Here is a 25,031-nt window from a genome sequence, read left to right on the forward strand (position 1 = left end):
TCCCCATCAGATTTCAGTGGATCCCCATCAGATTCCCACTGGATCCCCCTCAGATTTCCATGGATCCCCCTCAAATTCCCAGTGGATCCCCACCAGATTCCCACTGGATCCCCAATTGATTCCCACTGGGTTTCCAAATTATTCCAAATGGATCCCTGGCAGATCCCCAGTTGATTCTCAGTGGATCCCCCTCAGATTCCCACTGGATCCCCAGTTGATTCCCAATGAATCCCCACCAGATACCCGTGGATCCCCCTCAGATTCTCACTGGATCCCCCTCAGATTTCCATGGATCCCCATCAGATTCCCACTGGATCCCCATCAAATTCCCACTGGATCCCCAGTTGATCCCCAGTTTATTCCCAGTGGACCCCCCCTCAGATTCCCATTGATCCCCCCTCAGATTCCAGTGGATCCCCATCAAATTCCCAGTGAATCCCGCTCAGATTCCCACGGATCCCTTACTGCTGGCGCAGCCGGCGGCAGCTCTCCAGGTGCTCGGGGTTGTTCTGGTGCAGGATCCAATCCTGGGGACAAGAGAACATCGGGAACAGCGGGATCAGGGCGGGAACCCCGGGATCAAATTCCCATAAAAGTCAAATTCCCACGAAAAGTCAGATTCCCAAGAAAAGTCAAATTCCCATAAAAGTCAAATTCCCACGAAAAATCAAATTCCCACAAAAAGTGAAATTCCCAAGAAAAGTCAAATTCCCATGAAAAGTCAAATTCCCATAAAAGTCAAATTCCCAAGAAAAGACAAATTCCCATAAAAGTCAAATTCCCACGAAACGTCAAATTCCCACAAAAAGTGAAATTCCCAAGAAAAGTCAAATTCCCATGAAAAGTCAAATTCCCACAAAAGTCAAATTCCCAAGAAAAATCAAATTCCAACGAAAAGTCAAATTCCCACAAAAAGTCAAATTCCCAAGAAAAGTCAAATTCCCACAAAAAGTCAAATTCCAACGAAAAGTCAAATTCCCATAAAAGTCAAATTCCCAAGAAAAGTCAAATTCCATAAAAGTCAAATTCCCATAAAAGTCAAATTCCCATAAAAGTCAAATTCCCAAGAAAAGTCAAATTCCCACAAAAAGTCAGATTCCCAAGAAAAGTCAAATTCCCAAGAAAAATCAAATTCCCACAAAAAGTCAAATTCCCACAAAAAGTCAAATTCCCATGAAAAGTCAAATTCCCACGAAAAGTCAGATTCCCAAGAAAAGTCAAATTCCCAAGAAAAGTCAAATTCCCATAAAAGTCAAATTCCCAAGAAAAGTTAAATTCCCAAGAAAAGTCAAATTCCCACAAAAAGTCAAATTCCCAAGAAAAATCAAATTCCCACAAAAAGTCAAATTCCCACAAAAAGTCAAATTCCCACGAAAAGTCAAATTCCCAAGAAAAATCAAATTCCCACGAAAAGTCAAATTCCCATAAAAGTCAAATTCCCAAGAAAAGTCAAATTCCCATAAAAGTCAAATTCCCATAAAAGTCAAATTCCCATAAAAAGTCAAATTCCCACAAAAAGTCAAATTCCCATAAAAGTCAAATTCCCACAAAAAGTCAAATTCCCACAAAAAGTCAAATTCCCACAAAAAGTCAAATTCCCAGGAAAAGTCAGATTCCCAAGAAAAGTCAAATTCCCACAAAAAGTCAAATTCCCACAAAAAGTCAAATTCCCAGAAAAAGTCAAATTCCCATAAAAGTCAAATTCCCATAAAAGTCAAATTCCCATAAAAAGTCAAATTCCCACAAAAAGTCAAATTCCCATAAAAGTCAAATTCCCACAAAAAGTCAAATTCCCACAAAAAGTCAAATTCCCACAAAAAGTCAAATTCCCATGAAAAGTCAAATTCCCATAAAAGTCAAATTCCCAAGAAAAGTCAAATTCTCAAGAAAAGTCAAATTCCATAAAAGTCAAATTCCTACAAAAAGTCAAATTCCCAGAAAAGTCAAATTCCCAAGAAACGCCAAATTCCCACGAAAAATCAAATTCCCAAGAAAAGTCAAATTCCCATAAAAGTTAAATTCCCAAGAAAAGTCAAATTCCCAAGAAAAGTCAAATTCCCACGAAAAGTTAAAATCCCACAAAAAGTCAAATTCCCACAAAAACTCAAATTCCCATAAAAAGTCAAATTCCCAAGAAAAGTCAAATTCCCACAAAAAGTTAAATTCCCAAGAAACGTCAAATTCCCAAAAAAAGTCAAATTCCCATAAAAGTCAAATTCCCACAAAAAGTCAAATTCCCACAAAAAGTCAAATTCCCACAAAAAGTCAAATTCCCAAGAAACGTCAAATTCCCAAGAAAAGTCAAATTCCCATAAAAGTCAAATTCCCACAAAAAGTCAGATTCCCACAAAAAGTCAAATTCCCACAAAAAGTCAGATTCCCACAAAAAGTCAAATTCCCAAAAAAAGGCAAATTCCCATAAAAGTCAAATTCCCACAAAAAGTCAAATTCCCACAAAAAGTCAGATTCCCAAGAAAAGTTAAATTCCCATAAAAGTCAAATTCCCATAAAAGTCAAATTCCCACGAAAAGTCAAATTCCCAGAAATGTCAAATTCCCAAAAAAGTCAAATTCCCATGAAAAGTCAAATTCCCATAAAAGTCAAATTCCCACAAAAGTCAAATTCCCAAGAAAAGTCAAATTCCCACGAAAAGTCAAATTCCCACGAAGTCAAATTCCTACAAAAAGTCAAATTCCCATAAAAAGTCAAATTCCCACAAAAAGTGAAATTCCCAAGAAAAGTGAAATTCCCACAAAAAGTCAAATTCCCAAGAAAAGTCAAATTCCCATAAAAGTCAAATTCCCACGAAAAGTCAAATTCCCATAAAAGTCAAATTCCCACAAAAAGTCAAATTCCCACGAAAAGTCAAATTCCCAAGAAAAGAAAAATTCCCAAGAAAAGTCAAATTCCCAAGAAAAGTCAAATTCCCAAGAAAAGTCAAATTCCCATGGAATTCAGGCAGGGGGTTAAAAGCTGATTCTCACTGCTCCAGCACAAAAGCCCCAATTAAATGGATTAATCCAATCAATCAATTAAATGAATTCATTAAACAAATTAATCGAATCCATTCATTAAATCAATTAATTCCTCAATTAATTCCTGGAAATTTTCACTTCCCATCATGTCAGAGCCCAAAGGTCATTCCAGAGCCTCGGGATGTTTTTCACACTCATTTATCATTAAAATATCAGATAAAAATTGGATTTAATTCCATATAAAAATGCCTAAAGTCTGGTTTAATTGGGAATATTGACAGGGAGCTGGGAAAAAAAAATAAATGAGGCAGTTTTCTATGGAAAAGGAAAATTCTGGGATTCTTCAAGGTGGAACATCACCAATGATAATTATGAAATATTCTTGGGAAAAAATAAATCAACTTCCAGCGGCTCTTCCGGTATAAACTCCAATCAAAGATGGAATAATTAATATAAAATTATGGATCTGAAGAGTTGGGATGATGGAATAATTCCTAGGAGGATAAAGCAGCATTTCAAACTGGTTTTCCCTAATTTCAAACCATCCCTAAGCAATCCCATTCCCAAAGATCCGGATTTTTTCCAGGCTGGAATTTAACCAGGATTAAATAAATAAATAAATAAATAAATAAAAAGCTGCTCCTCAAGGAAAACTTGAGAAAAAAGGGAATTTGACTCCGAGAATTCCAATTCCACGGTTCCAAGGAGGAGTTTTGGCTCCCAAATCCCTCCAGCTGCTGATCCAAGATTTTTGGGAATCTTCTTCTCCTTGCCAGGTCCTCACCGGCCAAAACCTTCTGGATTTATGGATTTTCCTCCTTTCTAACTTTTCCTACTCTTTGGGAATATTCTAGTATCCACAGAACCCAAAATCTTCTGGATTTATGGATTTTCCTCCTTTTTGCCTCATTCCTAACTCTTCCCACTCTTTGGGAATGTTCTAGTGTCCACAGAATCCAAAATTTTTTGGATTTATGGATTTTCCTCCTTTTTGCCTCATTCCTGGCCTTTCCCACTCTTTGGGAATATTCCACTGTCCACAGAACCCAAAATCTTCTGGATTTATGGATTTTCCTCCTTTTTAACTCTTCCCACCCTTTGGGAATATTCCACTCTCCACAGAACCCAAAACCCTCTGGATTTATGGATTTTCCTCCTTTTTGCCTCATTCCTGGCCCTTCCCACTTTTGGGAATATTCTAGTATCCACAGAATCCAAAATTTTTTGGATTTATGGATTTTCCTCATTCCTGGCCTTTCCCACTCTTTGGGAATGTTCCACTGTCCACAGAACCCAAAATCCTCTGGATTTATGGATTTTCCTCCTTTTTGTCTCATTTCTAACTCTTCCCACTCTTTGGGAATATTCTAGTATCCACAGAACCCAAAATCTTCTGGATTTATGGATTTTCCTCCTTCCTAACTCTTCCCACTCTTCAGGAATATTCTAGTATCCACAGAACCCAAAATTTTTTGGATTTATGGATTTTCCTCCTTTTTAACTCTTCCTACTCTTAGGGAATATCCCATGTCCACAGAACCCAAAATTTTTTGGATTTATGGATTTTCCTCCTTTTTGCCTCATTCCTAACTCTTACCACTCTTTGGGAATATTCCATGTCCACAGAACCCAAAATCCTCTGGATTTATGGATTTTCTTCCTTTTTGCCTCATTCTTGGCCTTTCCCACTCTTTGGGAATATTCCACTGTCCACAGAACCCAAAATTTTTTGGATTTATGGATTTTCCTCCTTTCCAACTCTTCCCACTCTTTAGGAATATTCTAGTATACATAGAACCCAAAATCTTCTGGATTTATGGATTTTCCTCCTTTTTGCCTTATTCTTGGCCTTTCCCACTCTTTGAGAACATTCCACTGTGCACAGAACCCAAAATTTTCTGGATTTATGGATTTTCCTCCTTTCTAACTCTTCCCACTCTTTGGGAATATTCCACTGTCCACAGAATCCAAAACCATCTGGATTTATGGATTTTCCTCCTTTTTGCCTCATTCCTGGCCCTTCCCACTTTTGGGAATATTCTAGTATCCACAGAACCCAAAATCTTCTGAATTTAAGGATTTTCCTCCTTTCTAACTCTTCCCACTCTTTGGGAATATTCCATTGTCCATGGAATGGTTGGGTTGGAAAGGAACCCAAAGATGATCCCAGGTTGCTCCAAGCCCCACCCAACCTGGATTTGGACATTCCAAGGACGGAACAGCCCCGATTTTTTTTCCTGGGATCCAAAGAAATCCTTCCCCTAAAATTCCAGGATCCCTTCCCATAAATCCTGGTGAGAAGAAAAAATTCCATCTGAACTCCTCCGTTCCCACCATCCCTAATTCCATCCCAACCTCCTCGCGCTCATGGATCACCACCAAGAAGTCCTGGAAGCAGAAGGTGGTGGAACAAAAGTGTCCAATCTTCATGGAAAACAGAAAATCCCAAGGATTTCACAAATTCCAGGTCCAAGAAGGCATCAACCCCAACTTTGAGCGGATTTGGGGAAGAAAAGTGGATAAAAATAAGGATAAATCCCATCCCTTGTGCTGGGAATGTTTCAAATCCACTTCATTCCAGATGGGAAGGGATTGAGGATGAAGGAATTGTTGTTTCCAAGAAATCTGCTCCATCCAAGACGTGAAGAGTTTGGAGAAGGAGGAATCCCACAAATCCCACTTGGTTATTCCCACAGGACGGCGATTCCTGCTCCGTGGAATATCCATAAAAATCCTTCGAGATTTTGAGGATTTGGGAAATTAAAATTAAAAGGGAACAGCAGAGGGTCAGAGTCCGTCTATCCCAAAGCAAAACTGGGAATTTTGCCCTAAAAAAAACAACATCCAGGACACAAAGATTTTTTGGGAATACCTGGCCCCAAGCATCAATTTTGGCCTCAAATTCTGATTTTCATGCCCGAAAATCCTCAGGATCAGAGTCCAACCTCTCACCTTCCTCCCTGAGACCAAAATGAGGCCAAATCCGTCAAATTCCGGTGCTGCCCAAACCCCACCTTCCACAAATTTCCACCATTTTTTTTTTCCACAAATTCCCAAAATTTTTTTTGGACCTGCCTGATTCAAATGATCCATTTCCCATAAAAACCTCTGGATGCTGGTGCGAAATACCAAAACTTGTGGCTTTAAAAAAAAAACAAAAAAAAAACCCAAAAAAATAAAACCCTTTAAAATGTATCAGAAATCTGTAAAAATGAGATCCAGGATTTTTTTTAAAATTTTTTTTTTCCAGGGAAAATTCAGCTCCCAGAGTTTTGGCCCAGCCAAGTTGAAGGGATGATGTTGGGATGATGAAAATCCCACATCCAGGTGAGGTGGGAGCTTCTGGGTTTCAGAATATTCCAGCGGCTGGAATTCTCTTCCCATGGGCAACACAGCATGGTCAGATCCAAAATAAATCAATTCAAGAGCAGATTTTAAAAATCCATGGAAAAAGCATGAAAAATGGAAATCCATGGAAAAAAATCCATGGAAAAAGCAAAGAAAACGTGGGAAAAGGGAGCTCAGCACCAACAGCCTGAACTCAGAATCCATCACTGGAATTTTGGTTTTCTTCAAACGTGGGATAGAGAAGGTTTTTCCTCGTTGGGCACCTTCATCTTCATCCAATGTCAGTTCTGTTATCCCAAAATCCTGGAATGGTTTGGGTGGGAAAAGAGCTTAAATCCCATCCCATTCCTGCTCCTGCCATGGGCAGGGAAACCTTCCCCAATCCCAGGTGGATCCAAATCCATCCAGCCTGGCCCTGGGCACTGCCAGGGATCCAGCAAATCTGGGAATTCCAGCCCAGCCAGCAATTCCTTGCCAAGATCCCAACACAATTTCCACTTTTCCTACTTGGAGCCATTCCCTGGCTCCTGTCCCTCCATTTTGTGTCCCCAGTCCCTCTCCAGCTCTCCTGGAGCCCCTTCAGGGATTCTGAGCATTCCCTGGAATTTTCCCTTCTCCAGGGGAACTTTCCCAGCTCTCCCAGAGCAAAAGAGCTCCACAATCCTGGAATGGTTTGGGTTGGAAAACACCTTCAATCCCATCCATTCCCACCCCATCCATGGGCAGGGACACATCCCACTATCCCAGGTGGATCCAACCTGGCCTTGGGCACTGCCAGGGATCCAGGGGCAGCCACAGCAAATCTGGGAATTCCAGCCCAGACAGCAATTCCTTGCCAAGATCCCAGCCCAACCTCCCCTTTCCCAGTGGGAGCCATTCCCTGGCTCCTGTCCCTCCATCCCTTGTCCCCAGTCCCTCTCCAGCTCTCCTGGAGCCCCTGCAGGGACTCTGAGCATTCCCTGGAATTTTCCCTTCTCCAGGGGAACATTCCCAGCTCTCCCAGCCTGGCTCCAGAGCATCTCCATGTCCTCCTCTGGATTTGCTCCAGGTCCTCCTGGCATTGCCAGCTCTGCAGGTGGGGTCTCACCCGGGCACAATTCCCACCTTTCCCGCTGCCCACGCTGTGGGATCAGCCCAGGACACCCCAAGTCCTTCTCCCAGAGCTGCTCCGATCGTTCTCTTCCCATCTTGGATCTGTGCTGGGATTCTCCTGCTCCGGGAGCTCCCGCCCTCGCTGAGCCTTGCCAGGTTGGGACGGTGCCACCTCTCCCTGCAGGTGTGATGCCAGGGCAGAGCTCGGTGCCACCCTCCCCGTGCCAGGGGTGACCGATGGCGGTGTCCTTGTCACCGACGGAGACGTTGGATGGTGCTGATCCCAATCTCTGGGCATGGAGCTGGTGACAACTCCAAGTGTCACCATCCGTGAAATCCATCTCTCCAGGCCGAGGGCAGCCATGCCACCTGGACAGCATCAAACGTCTCAAGTCCTTGGGAATCACTGGATCTGGTGGCTCCTCCAACTCAGCTCCCATCCAGCTCTCACGGGACAGGGAATGGTTGGGAAGACAAATCTTCAATGTCCAGGTCATCTCCAACCACCCAACACCCGCTGGATGTGCTGAACTGCAGAGCTGGAATGGAGAGGGATTCTTCGATCTCTGCAGATCAAGGATACGCCAGCTGCACATTTCCTCATCCAAGTTTTATTTTTGGGATAAAACTCCCAAACTTTTGTGGTTCTTCTGCACCAGGGCTGCTCCTGGGAGGTCTCCTGTGTGCCTGGGAGACAGAACACCAAAGGCTTCCCGAAGGAAAGGAACCCGGGCAGAGCTGAAGGACAGGGAGCAGCTTTGGGGGGTTCTGTAGGATCAGGATTCCTGGGAACACATCCCACCCCAGCGCCACCAGCACAAGATCTCACAACCTTTAACCCACCCCAACCCTCAGCCAGAGCTGATTTACCAACACATTTCTAGAATTCCCATCTCGGTTAATTCCCTTTTCCAAAATTGCTTTTTCCCTTTGGTAACACTCCCCACTTTCGTTTTCCTGTTCAATTTTACCCATTTTTATTGAAAATCATCCTTCCCTTCCCACTTCCAGCTGCCCACCTCCCTGGCCCTCAGCGAATCCTGGGGAAAAGGATTTGGGAATTTCTGGCTTTTTCCCTAACAAAGCCGTCCCCATTTTCAGCCAGATTTTGAACTCACAGCAAACAGAGCCTAAAACCTCCAGGATTTTGCCAAATTACAAAAATCCCTCCCCCGCAGCCTCTCCACGCTTTGCCATTCAAACACATTAAATAATTATTCATTAATTACTCTGGGGTTTTATATCCCGTTCTCCAATATTTTTGATGGATCAAACCTTGGGCTTTTCCAGGCAAACCCACAGCTTCCAAAATATTTTTTATCTCCAAATATCCACCATTTCCTCCCTTTATTTTTTCCTTCAAAGCTCAAACTGATTTCCTTCAAGGCTGAGAGCCCGGCGGGATGAACGGACGCGTTTTCCGCATCGCCCCGAGCCAGCCTCTGGAATATTCAGCGTTGTCACACAGGGCAGATTTGGAAGATGAAATCTCGGGTTCTGAATGGGCTCTGTTGTTTCCAGGCAGAGTTTGGAGGAGGAGGAAGGGGGGGAATGAACACACAGACATCTCACCCACCCCCAGACACGATCTGAGCCCCCCACACACGACATTAATGTTTCACTCCGCTGCTCCAGGTTTGTTTTGTTGTTTGAGACCCCGCTGCAAAGTCAAAACACATTTCAATACTGAAATAAAAATTAAAATCGACACTGAAAAGCAACTGGGAGAAGAACACGCCGTTACAATCATTTCTAGCATCATTCCCAACACTCAACCTTGGCGGCCAGCATCCCAATCCACAGAATTCCCAAGGAAAACAACCAGCGGCAGGAAAAGGTGCCGAGTACACACACGTAGGGAATAATCTGGGAAAGCCACTCACCTTCATATGAGTGCACTCAAGGTTACACAGAGAACACAAATGTGGGAATATTCGCGGCGACGTGGCATAGTAGTCGTTCATCATGGACGGGGTGGGCAGGCGTTTGCTCTTCTCGGGGAACACGGGCAGCCAGGACGCCTTCACCACCCCGAACGGGGATTTGATGGGCTCCTGTGCCGCTGAGTGGTAGGGTTTGTGGTGGTAGGGTTTGTGTCCCGCCGAGGGGCCGGGATGGGCGCTGGGGCCGGGATGGGCGCTGGGGCCGGGATGGGCGCTGGGCCTGGCATGGGTGGTGGGGCCGGGATGGGTGCTGGGCCCAGGATGGGTGGTGGGCCCGGGATGGGTGCTGGGGCCGGGATGGGCGCTGGGGCCGGGATGGGCGCTGGGGCCAGGATGGGCGCTGCCGGCGTCGCGCTGCTTCTGCTCGTGCTGGCTGATGGCGGCCAGGAGCCCGGCCGAGAAAGGCGGCGGCGTCAAGGGCGTCAACACGTGCTGGGTGACGGGCAGCTGGACCAGCGGCGGCATCACCGGGGGCAGCATGGGCTGCGGCAGCGGCGTGGGCAGCAGCGCCGGCAGGATGGGCGGCAGCACCGGCGGCATGGGCGGCTGGGACGCCGGCTTCACCACCGGCAGCACGGCGGGCGCGGCGCTGCACAGCACCGGCACCTTGGCCGGCGGCTCGGCCGGGAAAAACGACGGAGCGGGCGAGGAGTCGGCGGGGAAGGCCGGCAGCTTGATGAGGTCTTCGGCCGGGAACACGGGGTTGCACGGCACGTTGGGCACGCTGGGCACGTTGGGCACGCTGGGCACGCTGGGCACGCTGGGCGGCGGGGCGGCCACCGGCACGCTCGGCTCCCGCTGGAATTCTTCCCGGTTCTCCGCGCTCGAGCTGTCGGGATTGAAGACGCGCGCTTCCAGCGGCTCCTCGGGCAGCGCCTCGGGGTTGTAGGTGCGGATCTCCAGCGGGTCCTCGGTGTAGCCGTACTTGCTGGCGTGGCCGTAGTCGATCACTTTGCTCTTGACGGCGCCGCCGCCGCCGCTCTCACCCCCCGGCTCCTCCCCCCGGCTGGGAGCATGCAGGCCGGGCACGGCGTGGCCCATCTTGCGGATGCGGATCTCGCGCAGGATCCGCGGCATGTTCTCGGGGGTCAGCTGGTCGTCGGGGTAGCGGCTCAGCTCCTCCAGGTCCTCGTTGGACAGCCCGAAGCTCGCTAAAATGCTGGAGGCGCTTTCGGGCGTGTAGCGGTTCTGCGGGTTGGAGTTCTGCTCCAAGAGCGGCGCCGGGCCGGGCGGCTTCGGCCCGGCGGTGCCGGCGGGGCAGGGGCCGCCATCCCAGCGAGTGGCACGGGGGTCTCCCTTCTGCTCCTGGTGCAGGCCGCTCTTCTCCTTGACCTTCCTGGGGTCGGCCCTGTGCAGCGTGACGCGGACGTTGATCCTCTGCGAACCCGTCCACTCCTGGCCCGAGAATCTCTGGGGCGCTCCTTGGGGCGCTCCTTGGGGCGCGGCTTTCCTGGGCGGCCCCGCCGCGCCTCCGGCCCCGAACGCCGCCGGCGCTTTGGTGCCCGCCGGGTTGGGTCCTCTGGGCCTCGGGGGCAAGGTTCCTCTGGGGCTAAACATTGCGTCTTTCAGCAATGCCTGGCGCACGCCAGCGCGGGGAGGCGCCCGCCCGCCGCCGGCAGCCGAGCGCTGGAGAGCCAAGTGGGTCTGAATTTGGGCAAGCTGAAAAGGAGGAGGGCCCAACACAAGGGGGCCGGCAAGGCCAAGGTTCAGGGAATTCACAAGTGGTGCGAAACTTTCCAAGAACAACACAAAGCTGCAAGTTAAAAGACAAGGATTAGATGGGTCATCTTTGGCATCTGCTCACAGCGGCTTCTAGGACGGGGAGAAAAAGCAACCCGAGGCACGGGAGCGGGATTTGCACCGCACAGTTTAAAGCACTCAAAATTCACAAAAATATCATTTTGCTTTCACTGATTAAAATCTTAAATATAAAGAACAGGTGATTAATCAATTAAACAGCTGATTAACAAGCTTAACCCAACAAATTGGATGTCACACAGGGAACACAACAACCGGTGGTGACACTTGCAACAGCATCGCTTAAAACCTGGCATTTCACTTCTTTGCGACAACAGAGTTTGGGTTTAATTACAATTAATAATTTTAGGAGCGGTGAGGCAAAGCGTGAGCCCGCCCTGCTGGGAGGTGACGAGGGATGAGCTGGAAGTGGAAGCGCTGAGGTGGAGAACTCCAACCGGCTCCAGCCGGCGGAGCTGAGCCGAGGCCGGAGCGCTTTCCAGCAGGACGCTCCCGTGGGTGAAGAGCAAACCCTGCAAGAATCCACAGGGTGGGACGAGGCTGCAATTCTGCGGGTAGAGAATATCCCATCTCTCCAAGAGCTTAAATAGAAAGGGTTTGAAAGAAACAGAGAGGAGTAAAAGCGTACAGGAAAAACGACAACAAAAAAATCTCCACACAAAAAGCACCGTGGTCAATGGAAGTGGGGCTTGGTTTGGGTGAAATCACTGAGAATTCGGTGCTGTGGGGTGAGGAAAGAAGGTACAAATAGAGGGAGAGGAAAATGAAAACACCACAGAGTTCTGGAGAGAGAATCACACAAGGCTTTGGGCTGGAAGGGACCTTCGAGCCCATCCCATTCCACCTCCTGCCATTCCCATTCCCACACCTCCCGTTATCCCAGAGAGCCCCAGGACCGAGATCAGCGGAACATCAAAGAGCAGCAAAGTCCCTGTGCAGCTCCAGGGAATTCTGGATTTATCGGGAATTCTGGATTTGGGGCGAGGACAAAGCAGCAGCCACAACATCAGCACATCCCCAGCTCCGTTCCCAACCCCAAACAAAAACTCCCAACCCTGTCCCAGCCCAAAACCAGGAAAACTCCAAACCCGGGAATTCCTCATTTCCCCCTTGTCCATCTCTTGTCTCCTGGAAATGAACTCTTCCTGCAGCTTTCCCAGGAGTTTTCCCGGCCGTTCCCGGAGCTCCGCGCTGAGTTCCTGCGGCACCGAGGTTCTCGTCTCTCCGATGCCGTCACACGGTTTTGTTTTCCAAGCTTGTGGAAGTCGACTCCAGCTGGAAGTTCTTCCACAGAGCAGAGGTTCACACTGAGATCACAGCTCAAGGAATGAACCTTACAGGGAATGACCAAACACAGGTGCAGGACAGGAGGGTTTTCCAGCACAATTCCCGGAGTTTGAGGTTTTTTTTGAGGAATTATTTGATTTGAACCAAGTAGAAAGCGTTCTGTGAATCCTATTAATCCTCGCCAAGCAAACAATAACCAGATTCCCACCAGACAGCGTTCCCAAAATTCTGGCCTCTCACCCAATATTCCTCCTCCCTCCATAAATTAAATCGGATTTCAACAGGAGCTGCGTGTGAAGCCAAGTTTGTTCCAGAGGGTTTCCAAACAAATATAAACCAACATTCCCCGAGCCACCTCCTGCCTTTCTGTTGGCGTTTTCTCCAGAATTCCCAGCGCTGGAGGACAAAAATTCCCTCTGAGCCCATCCCTGAGGGAAGCACTTGGAGAAGGAACGCTGCCAAAGCCACCCACCACCAGGACGACCACGAATGGATCAGCAGAGCAAATCTGGAACACCACCAACCTTAATTCCACGGATCAGGAATCTCCCAAAGGAGGAAAAAAAAACCCCAAATTCCCACAGGATGGGTTTTTACCTCTCCAGGTATTTCCAGGTGCTGCATCTGACACGGACAGCCGGGAGCAGGGAAGCTCCCACGGCAGGATCAGGGATAACAAACTCACCTCTGACAGCTCAGGGATGGAATCCAGGTCGGGAAAGACTTGGAGCAACCTGGTTTATGGAAAATGTCCCCATCCAGGGCAGTGACCCCATTGGTCACTCCGTGCTGACCACTGGGATGGTTCTGGGGAACAACGCCTGTCCCCAGAGCTGTGTCCCCATCCCAGTGACCCCAGTGCTGTGTCCCCATCCCAGTGACCCCAGGACTGGTGTCCCCATCCCAGTGACCCCATTGGTCACTCCGTGCTGACCACTGGGATGGCTTTAGGAACACAGCTGGGCCTCCATGGTTGGTGTCCCCATGCCACCAACACCAGAGCAGTGTCACTGTGTCACTGACCCCATTGGTCACTCTGTGCTGACCACTGGTGTCCCCATCCCACTGACCACACTGGCCACTCTGTGCTGACCACTGGGATGGTTTTGGGGAACAACGCCTGTCCCCAGAGCTGTGTCCCCATCCCAGTGACCCCATTGGTCACTCTGTGCTGACCACTGGTGTCCCCATCCCAGTGACCCCATTGGTCACTCCATGCTGGCCACTGGGATGGTTTGGGGAACAACGCCTGTCCCCAGGGCTGTGTCCCCATCCCACTGACCCCAGGACTGGTGACCGCATCCCAGTAACCCCATTGGTCACTCTGTGCTGACCACTGGGATGGTTTTGGGAACAATGCCTGTCCCCAGGACTGGTGTCCCCATCCCAGTGACCCCACTGGTCACTCCATGCTGACCACTGGGATGGTTTTGGGAACAGAGCTGGGTCCCCAGAACTGTGTCCCCACTCACTGACCCCAGACCCGTGTCCCCATCCCAGTGACCCCATTGGTCACTCCTTGCTGACCACTGGGATAGTTTTGGGAACAACGCCTGTCCCCAGAGCTGTGTCCCCATCCCACTGACCCCAGAGCTGTGTCCCCATCCCAGTGACCCCATTGGTCACTCTGTGCTGACCACTGGGATGGTTTTGGCCACAGTGCCACGTCCCCAGACACGATGACTGGACACAGAATTGTCCCATCCCCTGGAGCAGCCGAATCCTGGGAATTGCAGATCCCAAACCCGCAGTGGTGGGGCCAAAGAGGACCCAGGGAGCCCCAAACCCATCTAATTAGTGCCACCCTAATGAAGATCCAGCATGAACCTGAACAGGATGGACATTTTCAGAACTGTCCGCTCCAAATATTCCCTATCCAGCAATTCAGGAGGAGCAGGAATTCAGGAAAATCCCTCAGTGGGATTTAACCCTTGAGGACGGGCAGGACGAGCCCATGGATCAGGTTTGGAACTTCAACCCCATTCCTGAACCCCAAACCAGGAGCTGCTCCAAAATCCAACTGCTCCAGGTGGATCCAGCCTGGCCTTGGGCACTGCCAGGGATCCAGGGGCAGCCCCAGCAAATCTGGGAATTCCAGCCCAGCCAGCAATTCCTTGCCAAGATCCCAGCCCAATCTCCCCTTTCCCAGTGGGAGCCATTCCCTGGCTCCTGTCCCTGCAGGCCTTGTCCCCAGTCCCTCCCCAGCTCTCCTGGAGCCCCTGCAGGGACTCTGAGGATTCCCTGGAATTTTCTCTTCTCCAGGGGAACATTCCCAGCTCTCCCAGAGCAAGAGAGCTCCACAATCCTGGAATGGTTTGGGTTGGAAAACACCTTCAATCCCATCCATTCCCACCCCATCCATGGGCAGGGACACCTCCCACTGTCCCAGGTGGATCCAGCCTGGCCTTGGACACTGCCAGGGATCCAGGGGCAGCCACAGCAAATCTGGGAATTCCAGCCCAGCCAGGAATTCCTTGCCAAGATCCCAACACAATTTCTACTTTTCCTACTTGGAGCCATTCCCTGGCTCCTGTCCCTCCATCCCTTGTCCCCAGTCCCTCTCCAGCTCTCCTGGAGCCCCTGCAGGGGCTCTGAGGATTCCCTGGAATTTTCCTTTCTCCAGAACATTCCCAGCTGATCCCTGGGAAGGGCAATCCCAGAACTCCAGAGCACAACACAAAAGCCGAACGACGCCTTCCTTGCTCTGCCCTCAACTTCCTGCCTCCATTTTTCCAGGCTTCCCAAGGCAGATGGAGAAACAGAAAGTTCTGGATTTTAAACTCTTCCCTGGTGTCTGCAGAGCCTGAATTAGAACACAGAGCAAGAATTCCTGCATGGAGGGAAAGGACAAGGAACCTGCTCCAGCACAGAATCCTGGGATTATCCTGGCTGGAAAACACCTCTGGGATCATCTCATCCAAGCTGTGCCCACTGCCCACCTTGGCACTGAGTGCCACCACCAGGGATGGGCACCCCAAAGCTCCCTGGGCACCTCCAAGGCCTTTCCACGAGGAAATTCCACCCTGAGCCTCCCCTGAGCCAGCCTGAGGCCGTTCCCTGTTATCCCGCGATTCCCTGGGATCAGATCCCAACTCCCCCTCGCTGCCAAGGGATTTGTGCAGAGCCCCAAGGTCCCTCTGGAGCCTCCTTTTCTCCAGGAGCCTCAGGAGAAGGCACAAGAGGATTTCTCCTGTTACACACAAGGTTCATCCAAAAGGAAATTCCAAAAGGAGAATTTCCTGATTTGTCCCTATAAATAGCATGGAATTTTCTGGCTCTGGGCAGATAAACAAAGCTGGAAGCAAAGCTGCTGTGACCTTCCAAGAGCTTCTCCAGAACTGACCTCACCATGTCCACTCCCAAGACCTGGATCTCCTTTGGAGATCTCCTGCCCTTCCTTTGTTTGATGGCAAAATCTTGGAATGTTCTGGAAGAACCTGGATTTTCCTCCTCCTTCCTGTGCTGCCCATGCAGAGGGTGCCATGGTCCTTCCCTCTGGAGAATTCCTCACCCACAGATGTCCTCTCATCAAGGGCAGGACTTGGGCAAGGCATTCCCAGCCCTTTTCCTGCAGCTGGGAATTCCTTCCCATGATTTGGATGGCTCTGGATATTTCACAACCCTCTGGATCTGTGGGATTGTCACCTCCAGACCTCGAGGGGACATCCCAGCTCCAGCAGGAGCTCCTGCAGTTTCTGGGTTATCCATGGTGTCCATCCATGTAATCCTTCCACCCTGGGATCTTCCAGCTCCTCTCAAATCCAGCAGAGCACGGCAGATCCAGGTGGGCTGGCATTCCAGGTTCTGCCATTCCAGGTGGGTTGGCATTCCAGGTGGGCTGGCATTCCAGGTTCTCCCATTCATGGTGGGCTGGCATTCCAGGTTCTCCTATCCATGGTGGGCTCCCATTCCAGGTGGGTTGGCATTCATGGTGGGCTGGCATTCCAGGTTCTCCCATCCATGGTGGGCTGGCATTCCAGGTGGGTTGGCATTCCAGGTTCTCCCATCCATGGTGGGCTGGCATTCCAGGTTCTCCCATTTGTGGTGGGCTGGCATTCCAGGTTCTCCCAATTCCAAGTTCTCCCATCCATGGTGGGCTCCCATTCCAGGTTCTCCCATCCATGGTGGGCTGGCATTCCAGGTGGGTTGGCATTCCAGGTTCTCCCATTCCATGGTGGGCTGGCATTCCCGGTTCTCCCAATTCCAAGTTCTCTCATCCATGGTGGGCTGGCATTCCAGGTTCTCCCAATTCCAGGTTCTCCCATCCATGGTGGGCTCCCATTCCAGGTTCTCCCATCCATGGTGGGCTCCCATTCCAGGTTCTCCCATTCCAGGTGGTCTGGCACTCCAGGTTCTCCCAATTCCAGGTTCTCCCATTCCAGCAGGACCACCTGCCTGCTCAAGCACGAATTCCCAGGATTTTCGAGGTGAAAGCAGCTCCAGGCCAAATCCTCCCTGGGGACATTCTGGTGACCAGCTCCAGATCCAGCAGGATCTCAGCTGGGATCAGTGGATTTGGAATTCCAAGAGCCAGGATCACTGGGAATGGTCCAGCCAAACCAGGACACACAAGGGGTTGGGATGTGTCCTGGAGGATGAGGAGGAAGAGGAAGGCATAATGGGAATGGTCCTGGAGCACCTGGATAATGGGAAGAAGACAAATCCCAGCCTGGAAATTTGAATTTCCCAGGAAAAGCTGGAATTGTAAAGCCTGAGGGAAGCAGATCCTAAAAAAGGACCAGGATGGGAGAGGAAGAACTTCAATAAGAAAATTCCTGGGATGAGATAAAACCACGCGGAAAAAAGAAACCCAAACCCCAAACAAAGTTACTCCTCCCACTCTGTGCCACCCTGGAAGCCAAAATCCCATTTCCCCACTCCCCTCTCCCAGTTTTCCTATGGAAAAGGACATTTTGCAGGGTTGGGATATCCCCTCAGCCACTCCAGGCCCATTCCCAGCTCAGGGAAAGCCAAACTCAGCTCCCAAATCCCAAACAGAACTCCCAGCAAAAGTGAATCCCATCCCAAGCAGAACATCAACACCTGCCCTGAAATCCACTGGAATATTCCCAAAATTCTGCCCCATCCCAGCAGGGGGATCCCATCCCTTTGGGGGAGGTTTTTATCCAAGAAAATGAAAATCAGGACAAGCTTTTCAACCAAGAATTCTAGAAACAAAACCAAAATCAGGCATTTCAACACCAGGAACTTTCCTCAAATTCCGCTTTCAGAGCAGCACAAAGTTTGATAAATCGATTTAAACACCAGCAACAGGTCCCTGACACCATCACTGCCATTCCTGCCTAAAATTCCCCCCCAAAAAAAAGCCCAAATTCCACACAGAATATTTCACTGATGGCAAGGAAGTAGGAAAATGTTTTGGATGTCCAGGGAAGGATCCCACAGCAAGGAAAAGGAGAAAAAAAAAACCCAAATAAACAATATTTAAACATCAGTTCTGGGTTGGAATGAGATTTTTTTGGGGCTTGGTTTGGGTTCTGAGTCAAAAAAACCTATAAAGTTTTATATAAATACTCTTAGAAATTACCCTATAAAAAGAGATTAAAAAAAAAATTAAAGTAACAACCCACATCACATTTTTGGTTTAAAATAACACTAAAAATATCCAAGGAGCCTGCGCTAAAATCGCACTTTAAAAAAGGTTAAATCCCCCAAAAGAGGAAGTTCCTGCAAACCACGTGATGCTCCTGAGCTACAACACTTGGCCTTCCGTAAAAATCATTTTTCTTTGGGTATTTTACCCAATTCTGCTCAATTATTCCTGTTTTAAAGCAGAAAAAAAAAGGGAAAATCCGGTTTTCAACCAGAACCACGAGGAGGTGCCTGAGGTCACGTCCAGGTCCTGAGGTGCAAACCCAACCTAAGCCTGGTGTTGTTCAATTTAGGGTCACAATTTTAACCCAAACCCACAACTCCCAGCATCCATATCCCATTGTTTTTAACGTTTAAATGCTGAATTTATGGATTTATAACCCTGGGTAAGGATAAAATTAAGGCTTTGAGTGTTGTTTGACGTGTAGGGGAATGGAGGGAGAGCCAAGGCAGTTTAACCTCACTTCAAACCGCGTAAACCCGAGACTGAAATGTCTTAAAAAACCAAATTTAAATCCGTGCCGGGTACAAAATGCGGCGAATCCCTTGCGGGGTTGCGGCTGCAGTGCAGATCGGTGACTACGGGGCGGCTTTATCCGCGTGCCGGAAGAAAAAGGATAAAAGATTAACGACAAAGTGACTACAAATAAAGGAATAAAGGAGAAAAGATTTAAAAAAAAATAAATAAACAATAAACACCCACAGCCCGAAGCTCCTCATGAGGGCCCCTCAGCTGCCCCCCCCCCCTCAGCCGCCATTACGCGCGTCCCCCTCAGCCCTCACCGCTGGGGGGGGGGGGGCGGCCGTCGCTCGCCTCCTACCTCCGCCGGCGCGCAGCCGCCGCTCTCCCCGCGTCCCCCGCCGCCGGGACGAGCCGGGAAGAAGCCGCTACAAGCGGGGGAAGTCCCTAAAAGCGGGAGGAAGCCCCGAAAAGCGGCGGGGAGAGCCCCGGGAGCGGCGGGCGGCGGGACACGGAGCGCCGGGGGCGCTCTGCGCGTGCGCGGAGGCAGCGCGGGATTCGCTGCTGGGGGAAGAGGCGGAGAAGGGGGAGCCGCGCATGCGCGCCGTGTGCAAAAGGGAGCCGGCCCCTGCCGCGGGGCATGCTGGGAGCCGCCCTCATATAAAAGGACGGCGGCGGCGCGCGCCGCCTCAGAGTGGCGCTGGCGTCCGGAGTGTTCTGCTCTCTGGATTTGTTGTATTTTGTTGCATTTTCGCGACTTTTGGCGCTTCGGCGGCTATTTTTGTAATTCCCGCAGCGTATTTTGCTCTCCTTGTGGTCCCCTCGTTGTTTTGCTGTGTGTAGCACAGCCCTTCCCGCCCTACTGCTGAGCCCTTGCAGTCCGTGTGCGACCGGGAGCTGTTTCGTTCCCCTGCTCGTCAATTAACACTTAGGGCCTACATGTCATCCTTATTCTGGCCTTTAAATCCATAAATTCAGCATTTTTACCTTAAAACATTTGGATCTGGCTGTTGGGAATTGTTGGTTTGGGTTAGAATTTGCCTTAAATACAGAAATAACCAGCCTCAGGTTGGGTTTGCACCTCAGCGTCCCTCAGCAGCAGCTTGAGGAATGCTCGTCCAGCCTCGTGGGTTTATTCCAAATTTCTCATCTGGGCTCTTTGGAGAAACAATTTCCCCAGTAATTCCAGGGAAAACCATGAGGCACTGATATCCATGAGGGTTTTTGGGATGAATTATCCATCCTTGGTACGACCAAAGTCAAGTTGGAAAGGAATTGGAGCAGCTTGGGATAGTGGAAAGTGTCCCTAAACATGGAATGGGGTGGAATTTTTGGGATTTAAAGTCCTTTCCCCTGCCCCATCCCAGGGCATTTCCCCGCATTTCCAGGGAATTCTGAGGGGATTTTTGGGGCAAACACCTCCAGATGAATTTGGGGTTCCCACAGCTAAAATGACTCCTTGGGGGCTGAATTTTGCCAAAAAAAAAAAAAATAAAAGAAGAATCCCTAAATTCCTACATGAAACTCCCAGCTGAATTCCATGAAATTTGCCAATTCCAGCCTGAGGATTCTTCCTGATGAAAAGGATTTGGGAGGGAAAATCCGTGGTGAACCCAAAGCAGCTTTTGGGGTGAGCCCCAAAATCAAAGGAATTGGTCACTTTAATTTAAAGAGATTAAGGAAATCAGGGAATTTAAATTAAAGAATTGAAGGAATGATGAAAAATATTGAAATTAAAGGATGAGCACAAGGGATTCTGCTCTTTTTGGGGTGTTGAGAAATCCCAAATCGCTTTTACTCATCCTGAGGGTCAAAATAAATCCCAAAAAATTCAAAATCTGGTTTGTGGGGGTGGGGATAGGGATTTGGGGACAGGAATTGGGATTTGGGGACAAAGGGGAATTCTCCTCCTGGAAAAGCTTTTCCAGCCCCGGGATTTTGGGAATTCTCCTCCTGGAAAAGCTTTCCCAGCCCCGGGATTTTGGGAATTCTCCTGGAAAATCTTTTCCAGCCCCGGGATTTTGGGAATTCTCCCCCTGGAAAAGCTTTCCCAGCCCTGCCGCAGCTGCTGGCGCCAGTCCCCGTCCCTGGGGGTGCTGGTGGCATTTGGGGACATGCGGTGGCCTCGGGGTAATGGTGGCGCTGCAGGCTGGGGGCAGCTGCTGGCCCCAATTAACTCATTAACCCATTAACTCATTAAGCCATTAACTCATTAAGGCATTAACTCATCAGGTGGCGCCGGGGGTCGCGCAGCTCTCAGCGCTGTCCCCAAGGGGTGACAGCAGATGGGGCCACTAGCCCCGGGGGGACAGCGCTGAGCGACAGCGGCGCCGGGGCGGGGACACCGCGGGGACAGGACGGGGACAGAGGGACAGCCAGCCCCGGGTCTGTGTTGGGGACAGGACAGAGGGGACAGGACAGGGGACAGAGGGGACAGCCAGCCCCGGGTAAATGATGGGGACAGGACAGGGGACAGCCAGCCCCGGGTAAATGATGGGGACAGGAACAGGGGACACAGGGGACAGCCAGCCCTGGGAAATGATGGGGACAGGGCGGGGGACACAGGGGACAGAGGGGACAGCCAGCCCCGTGTCACTGTTGGGGACAGGACAGGGACAGCCAGCCCCTTGTCACTGTTGGGGACACAGCGGGGACAGGACAGGGGACACAGGGACAGCCAGCCCCGGGTAAATGATGGGGACAGCACAGGGACAGCCAGCCCCGTGTCACTGTTTGGGGACAGGAACAGGTGACAGCCAGCCCCGTGTCGCTGTTGGTGACAGCCAGCCCCAGCCCCAGCCGCTGTCGCTGTCGCTGTCCCCTGGCCGTGCCCGGTGTCGCTGCCACCCCAGTGTGACACTGCTGTCACCGCCGGCCGCGTGCCCGTGTCGGTGACATTCCCGTCCCCACTTGGTGGCCCTCGGTGACCTTGCGGGGCTCTCCTGTCCCCTCCTGTCTCCTCCTGTCCCCTCTGTCCCCTCTGTCCCTCCTGTCCCCTCTGTCCCCCCCTGTCTCCTCTGTCCCCCTCTGTCCCTCCTGTCCCCTCTGTCCCCTCTGTCCCACAAACCCCGCCTGCATTTGCGACACCCAAACCCCAAGGCCATCTGTCCCCAAGGTGCCACCCCAGTGCCACCCCCAGTGCCACCCCCTTGTCCCCTCCCCCGCGCTATTTCCGTCCCGTCCGGTGACACCGCTGTCCCCAACCATACAAGGAGCCACCCGGGGGAGGACACTTGTCCCCGAGTGTCGCCTTGCGGGTGGCCCGAGCTGCTGACAGTGACACGAGCGCGGGGATTGTCACCTGCCGCTCCCTGGGGACACTGGGCGGTGACACTGGCGCAGGGATTGTCACCTGCCGCTCCCTGGGGACACTGTGTCGCGTTTGTCCCCTGCTGGTGGCACCGAGCCGGGATTGGCGCCCGCCGGGGGACACAAACAGCTCTGGTGGCCTTGGGGACACGTTTGGGGACACGGCCCTGCATCCGGCCCGCTGTGTCCCCGAGCGCCGGGGGATTGTCCCCGTCCCGCTGGGGACACTGGGGACATTGTGGGGGGACACTGGGGGCATTGGGGACATTGGGGGGGACACTGGGGACACTGTGGGGGACACTGAGGACATTGGGGACAGACCACCCCAAACTGGGGACACTACGGACATTGGGGGGGACATTTGGGACACTGGGGACATTGGGGACACTGTGGGGGGACACTGGGGACATTGGGGGGGACATTGAGAACATTGTGGGGGACACTTGGGACATTGTGGGGGGACACTGAGGACACTGGGGACATTGGGGGGGGGACACTAGGGACAGCCCACCCCAAACTGGGGACATTGGGGGGACATTGGGGACATTGGGGGGGACACTGGGGACACTGGGGACATTGGGGACACTGGGGGGGACACTGGGGACACTGGGGACATTGGGCATATTGGGGACATTGGGGACATTGGGGGGACACTGGGGGACACTGGGGGGACACTGGGGACATTGTGGGGGGACACTGAGGACATTGGGGACACTGGGGACATTGGGGACACTGGGGGGGACACTGGGGACACTGGGGACACTGGGCATATTGGGGACATTGGTGGGGACACTGGGGACAGCCCACCCCAAACTGGGGACACTGGGGACATTGGGGGGGACATTGTGGGGGGACACCGGCCAGGCCAGGGCAGGACCCCGCGCCTGGGGAGGGACAAACCCCAAAAGATCGGGGGGGACCCCAAACCCGCCCAGGGACCCCAAAACCGCACCTGAACCCCAAAACTGCTCCCTGCACCCCAAAACCGCACCTGGACCCCAAAACCGCCCAGGGACCCCAAAACTGCCCACGGACCCCAAAACTGCCCAGGGACCCCAAAACTGCACCTGGACCCCAAAACCGCACCCTGCACCCCAAAACTGCACCTGCACCCCAAAACCGCCCAGGGACCCCAAAACTGCCCAGGGACCCCAAAAACTCCATCCCGGAGCAGGGATCGGTTTTGGGGTCACACCGAGGGGTGAGGGGGCATTTTGGGGTCCCCCTTTTCTGGGGTCCCCCCAAATTGAGCATGAAGCCTCCAGGGGGACCCCAAAAACTGCTCCCTGCACCCCAAAACTGCCCACGGACCCCAAAATTCCCATCCCGGAGCGGGGAACGGTTTTGGGGTCACATCGAAGGGTGAGGGGACATTTTGGGTCCCCCTTTTCTGGGGTCCCCCCAAATTGAGCATGAATCCTCCAGGGAATCCTTCAGGTGACCCCAAAACTGCCCAAGGACCCCAAAACTGCCCACGGACCCCAAAAACCCCATCCCGGAGCGGGGATCGGTTTTGGGGTCACACCGAGGGGTTGGGGAGACATTTTCGGGTCCCCCTTTTTCTGCCCTGGGGGTGCTCCCGGGGGTGTCCCCCCCAAACCCCGACCCCAAACCTGGGGGTGCGCGGCTGCGTGTGCCCCCAAAAGGAGAGAGGAAAGGGGAGACCCCAAATCCCCCCAAATCCCCCAAATTCCCCCAAACCCACCCCCAAACTCGCCCCAAATCCCCCAAATTGCCCCAAATTCCCCCCAAATCCCCCCAAATCCCCCCAATTCCCCCAAACCCGCCCCAAATTCCCCCAAAATCCCCCCAACCCCCCCCAAATCCTCCCAAATTCCCCCAAATTGCCCCAAACCCGCCCCAAATCCCCCCAAATTCCCCAAATTCCCCCAAACCCCCCCAAATTCCCCCAAACCCGCCCCAAATTCCCCCAAATCCGCCCAAAATCCCCCCAAATTCCCCCAAACCCGCCCCAAATCCCCCCAAATCCCCCCAAATCCCGCCAAATTCCCCCAAACCCGCCCCAAATCCCCCCAAATTCCCCCAAACCTCGCGGAGGGATTTTGGGGTCCCCCATGGGGGGGCACTCACCGTCCGAGGGGGTCCGGGGGGAGACCCCGCTGGTTTTGGGGGGCCGCGGAGGAGGCGCCGCCGCCCGCCGGCATGGCGGGATTTTGGGATCGGGATTTGGGATCGGGAGTTTGGGATCGGGATTTGGGATCGGGATTTTGGGATCGTCAGCGCTGGGAGGGGCCGGGGAGCGCCGGGGGGGGCTCCGAGCACGGGGGACCCCCCCAAAAATGGGTCTGGGGGTTATTGGGGTGCGGGACCCCCCAAATGGGTCTGGGGGTTATTGGGGTGCGGCAATTCCCCAAAAGTGACCCCAAAAGTGCCGGTGCACAATCGGGACCCCCCCTCTCGTGTTGGGGGGGGGGATCCCAAAATTTGGGGTTCCCCCCCCCACCCCACTGCTGCGCTGCTCGATATTGGGGTGTGGGGATGGGGGACCCCAAAATTGGGGGTGCGGGGATGGGTAAAACCCCCATTGCTGACCCCAAAACTGGGGGTGCAGAGCTGGACGGTGACCCCAGTTTGGGGGTGCAGGGCTGGGTGAACGCGCCGGTTCCTGAGCCCAATTTGGGGGTGCGGGGCTGGACCCTCCCGGGTGTTCCCGATTTGGGGCCGGATTCCCCCCTGTGCTCCCCCAATTTGGGGTTCAGGGCGGCTCCCCCCCATGTGCTCCCCCATTATGGGGTTCATTCCCGGTGTCCCCAGCGCCGTTGGGGTCACAGATCGCTGTCCCCTCCTGTCCCCTCCCCCCGTCCCCAAAATTGGGCCCACCCAAGCCACGCGCAAGACACGTGACCGCCCCGCCCCCTCCCTGTGTTTACATGCTCCAGCCAATCAGCGTGATTCTACCACTCCGCGCTGGCGGCGGGGTAGATTTGTAACGCCTCTCTTCATTGGGCAAGGTGCCTGTCAATCACCCTCCAGCCGCGGAGGCGGGGCGTTCGGTGTTATTTACATCGCGCGTGGCCCCGCCCCCTGAGCGCTGCCTGTCTGCCCCACGTGGGCGACGCGTGCGCTCAGCCAATCAGAGCCGCCGGTATCAGCCAATCCGGAGCGCCGCTCGGTGGGTGGGGTTAACGGCATGATTGACATCTCCGCGGCGCAATAGCAACGCGGTTTATATCTGTGCCGTCCAACCAGGACGCTGGAAGGCGGGGCCACGCGGCGGAGCTGGCC

At 52.1% G+C, this 25,031-nt stretch overlaps 1 protein-coding gene across 12 annotated transcripts in view; it reads right to left on the reverse strand.

Moving 5' to 3' along the window:
* The window catches only part of ZNF638 (zinc finger protein 638), a 62,601-nt gene extending 38,130 nt beyond the window's left edge, over positions 1-24,471 (reverse strand). For 3 of the 12 annotated variants that reach the window (XM_074540669.1, XM_074540671.1, XM_074540670.1), the window contains exons 1-3: positions 23,877-24,471; positions 9,299-11,111; positions 466-527 (exon numbers count right to left, since the gene is read on the reverse strand). In XM_074540669.1, the coding sequence (XP_074396770.1) occupies positions 466-527; positions 9,299-11,111; positions 23,877-23,950 (1,949 nt within the window). In that variant the 5' untranslated portion in view covers positions 23,951-24,471. Of the gene's footprint in view, positions 1-465; positions 528-9,298; positions 11,112-18,837; positions 18,978-23,876 lie in introns of those variants that run through there. The other 9 variants (XM_074540667.1, XM_074540665.1, XM_074540661.1 and 6 more) reach the window with 8 other exon arrangements.
* Positions 24,472-25,031: the final 560 nt, after the last annotated feature.

The sequence above is a fragment of the Zonotrichia albicollis genome, chromosome 5 (genome assembly GCF_047830755.1).
Source record: "Zonotrichia albicollis isolate bZonAlb1 chromosome 5, bZonAlb1.hap1, whole genome shotgun sequence".
In the NCBI taxonomy this organism is placed as follows: Eukaryota; Metazoa; Chordata; class Aves; order Passeriformes; family Passerellidae; genus Zonotrichia; species Zonotrichia albicollis.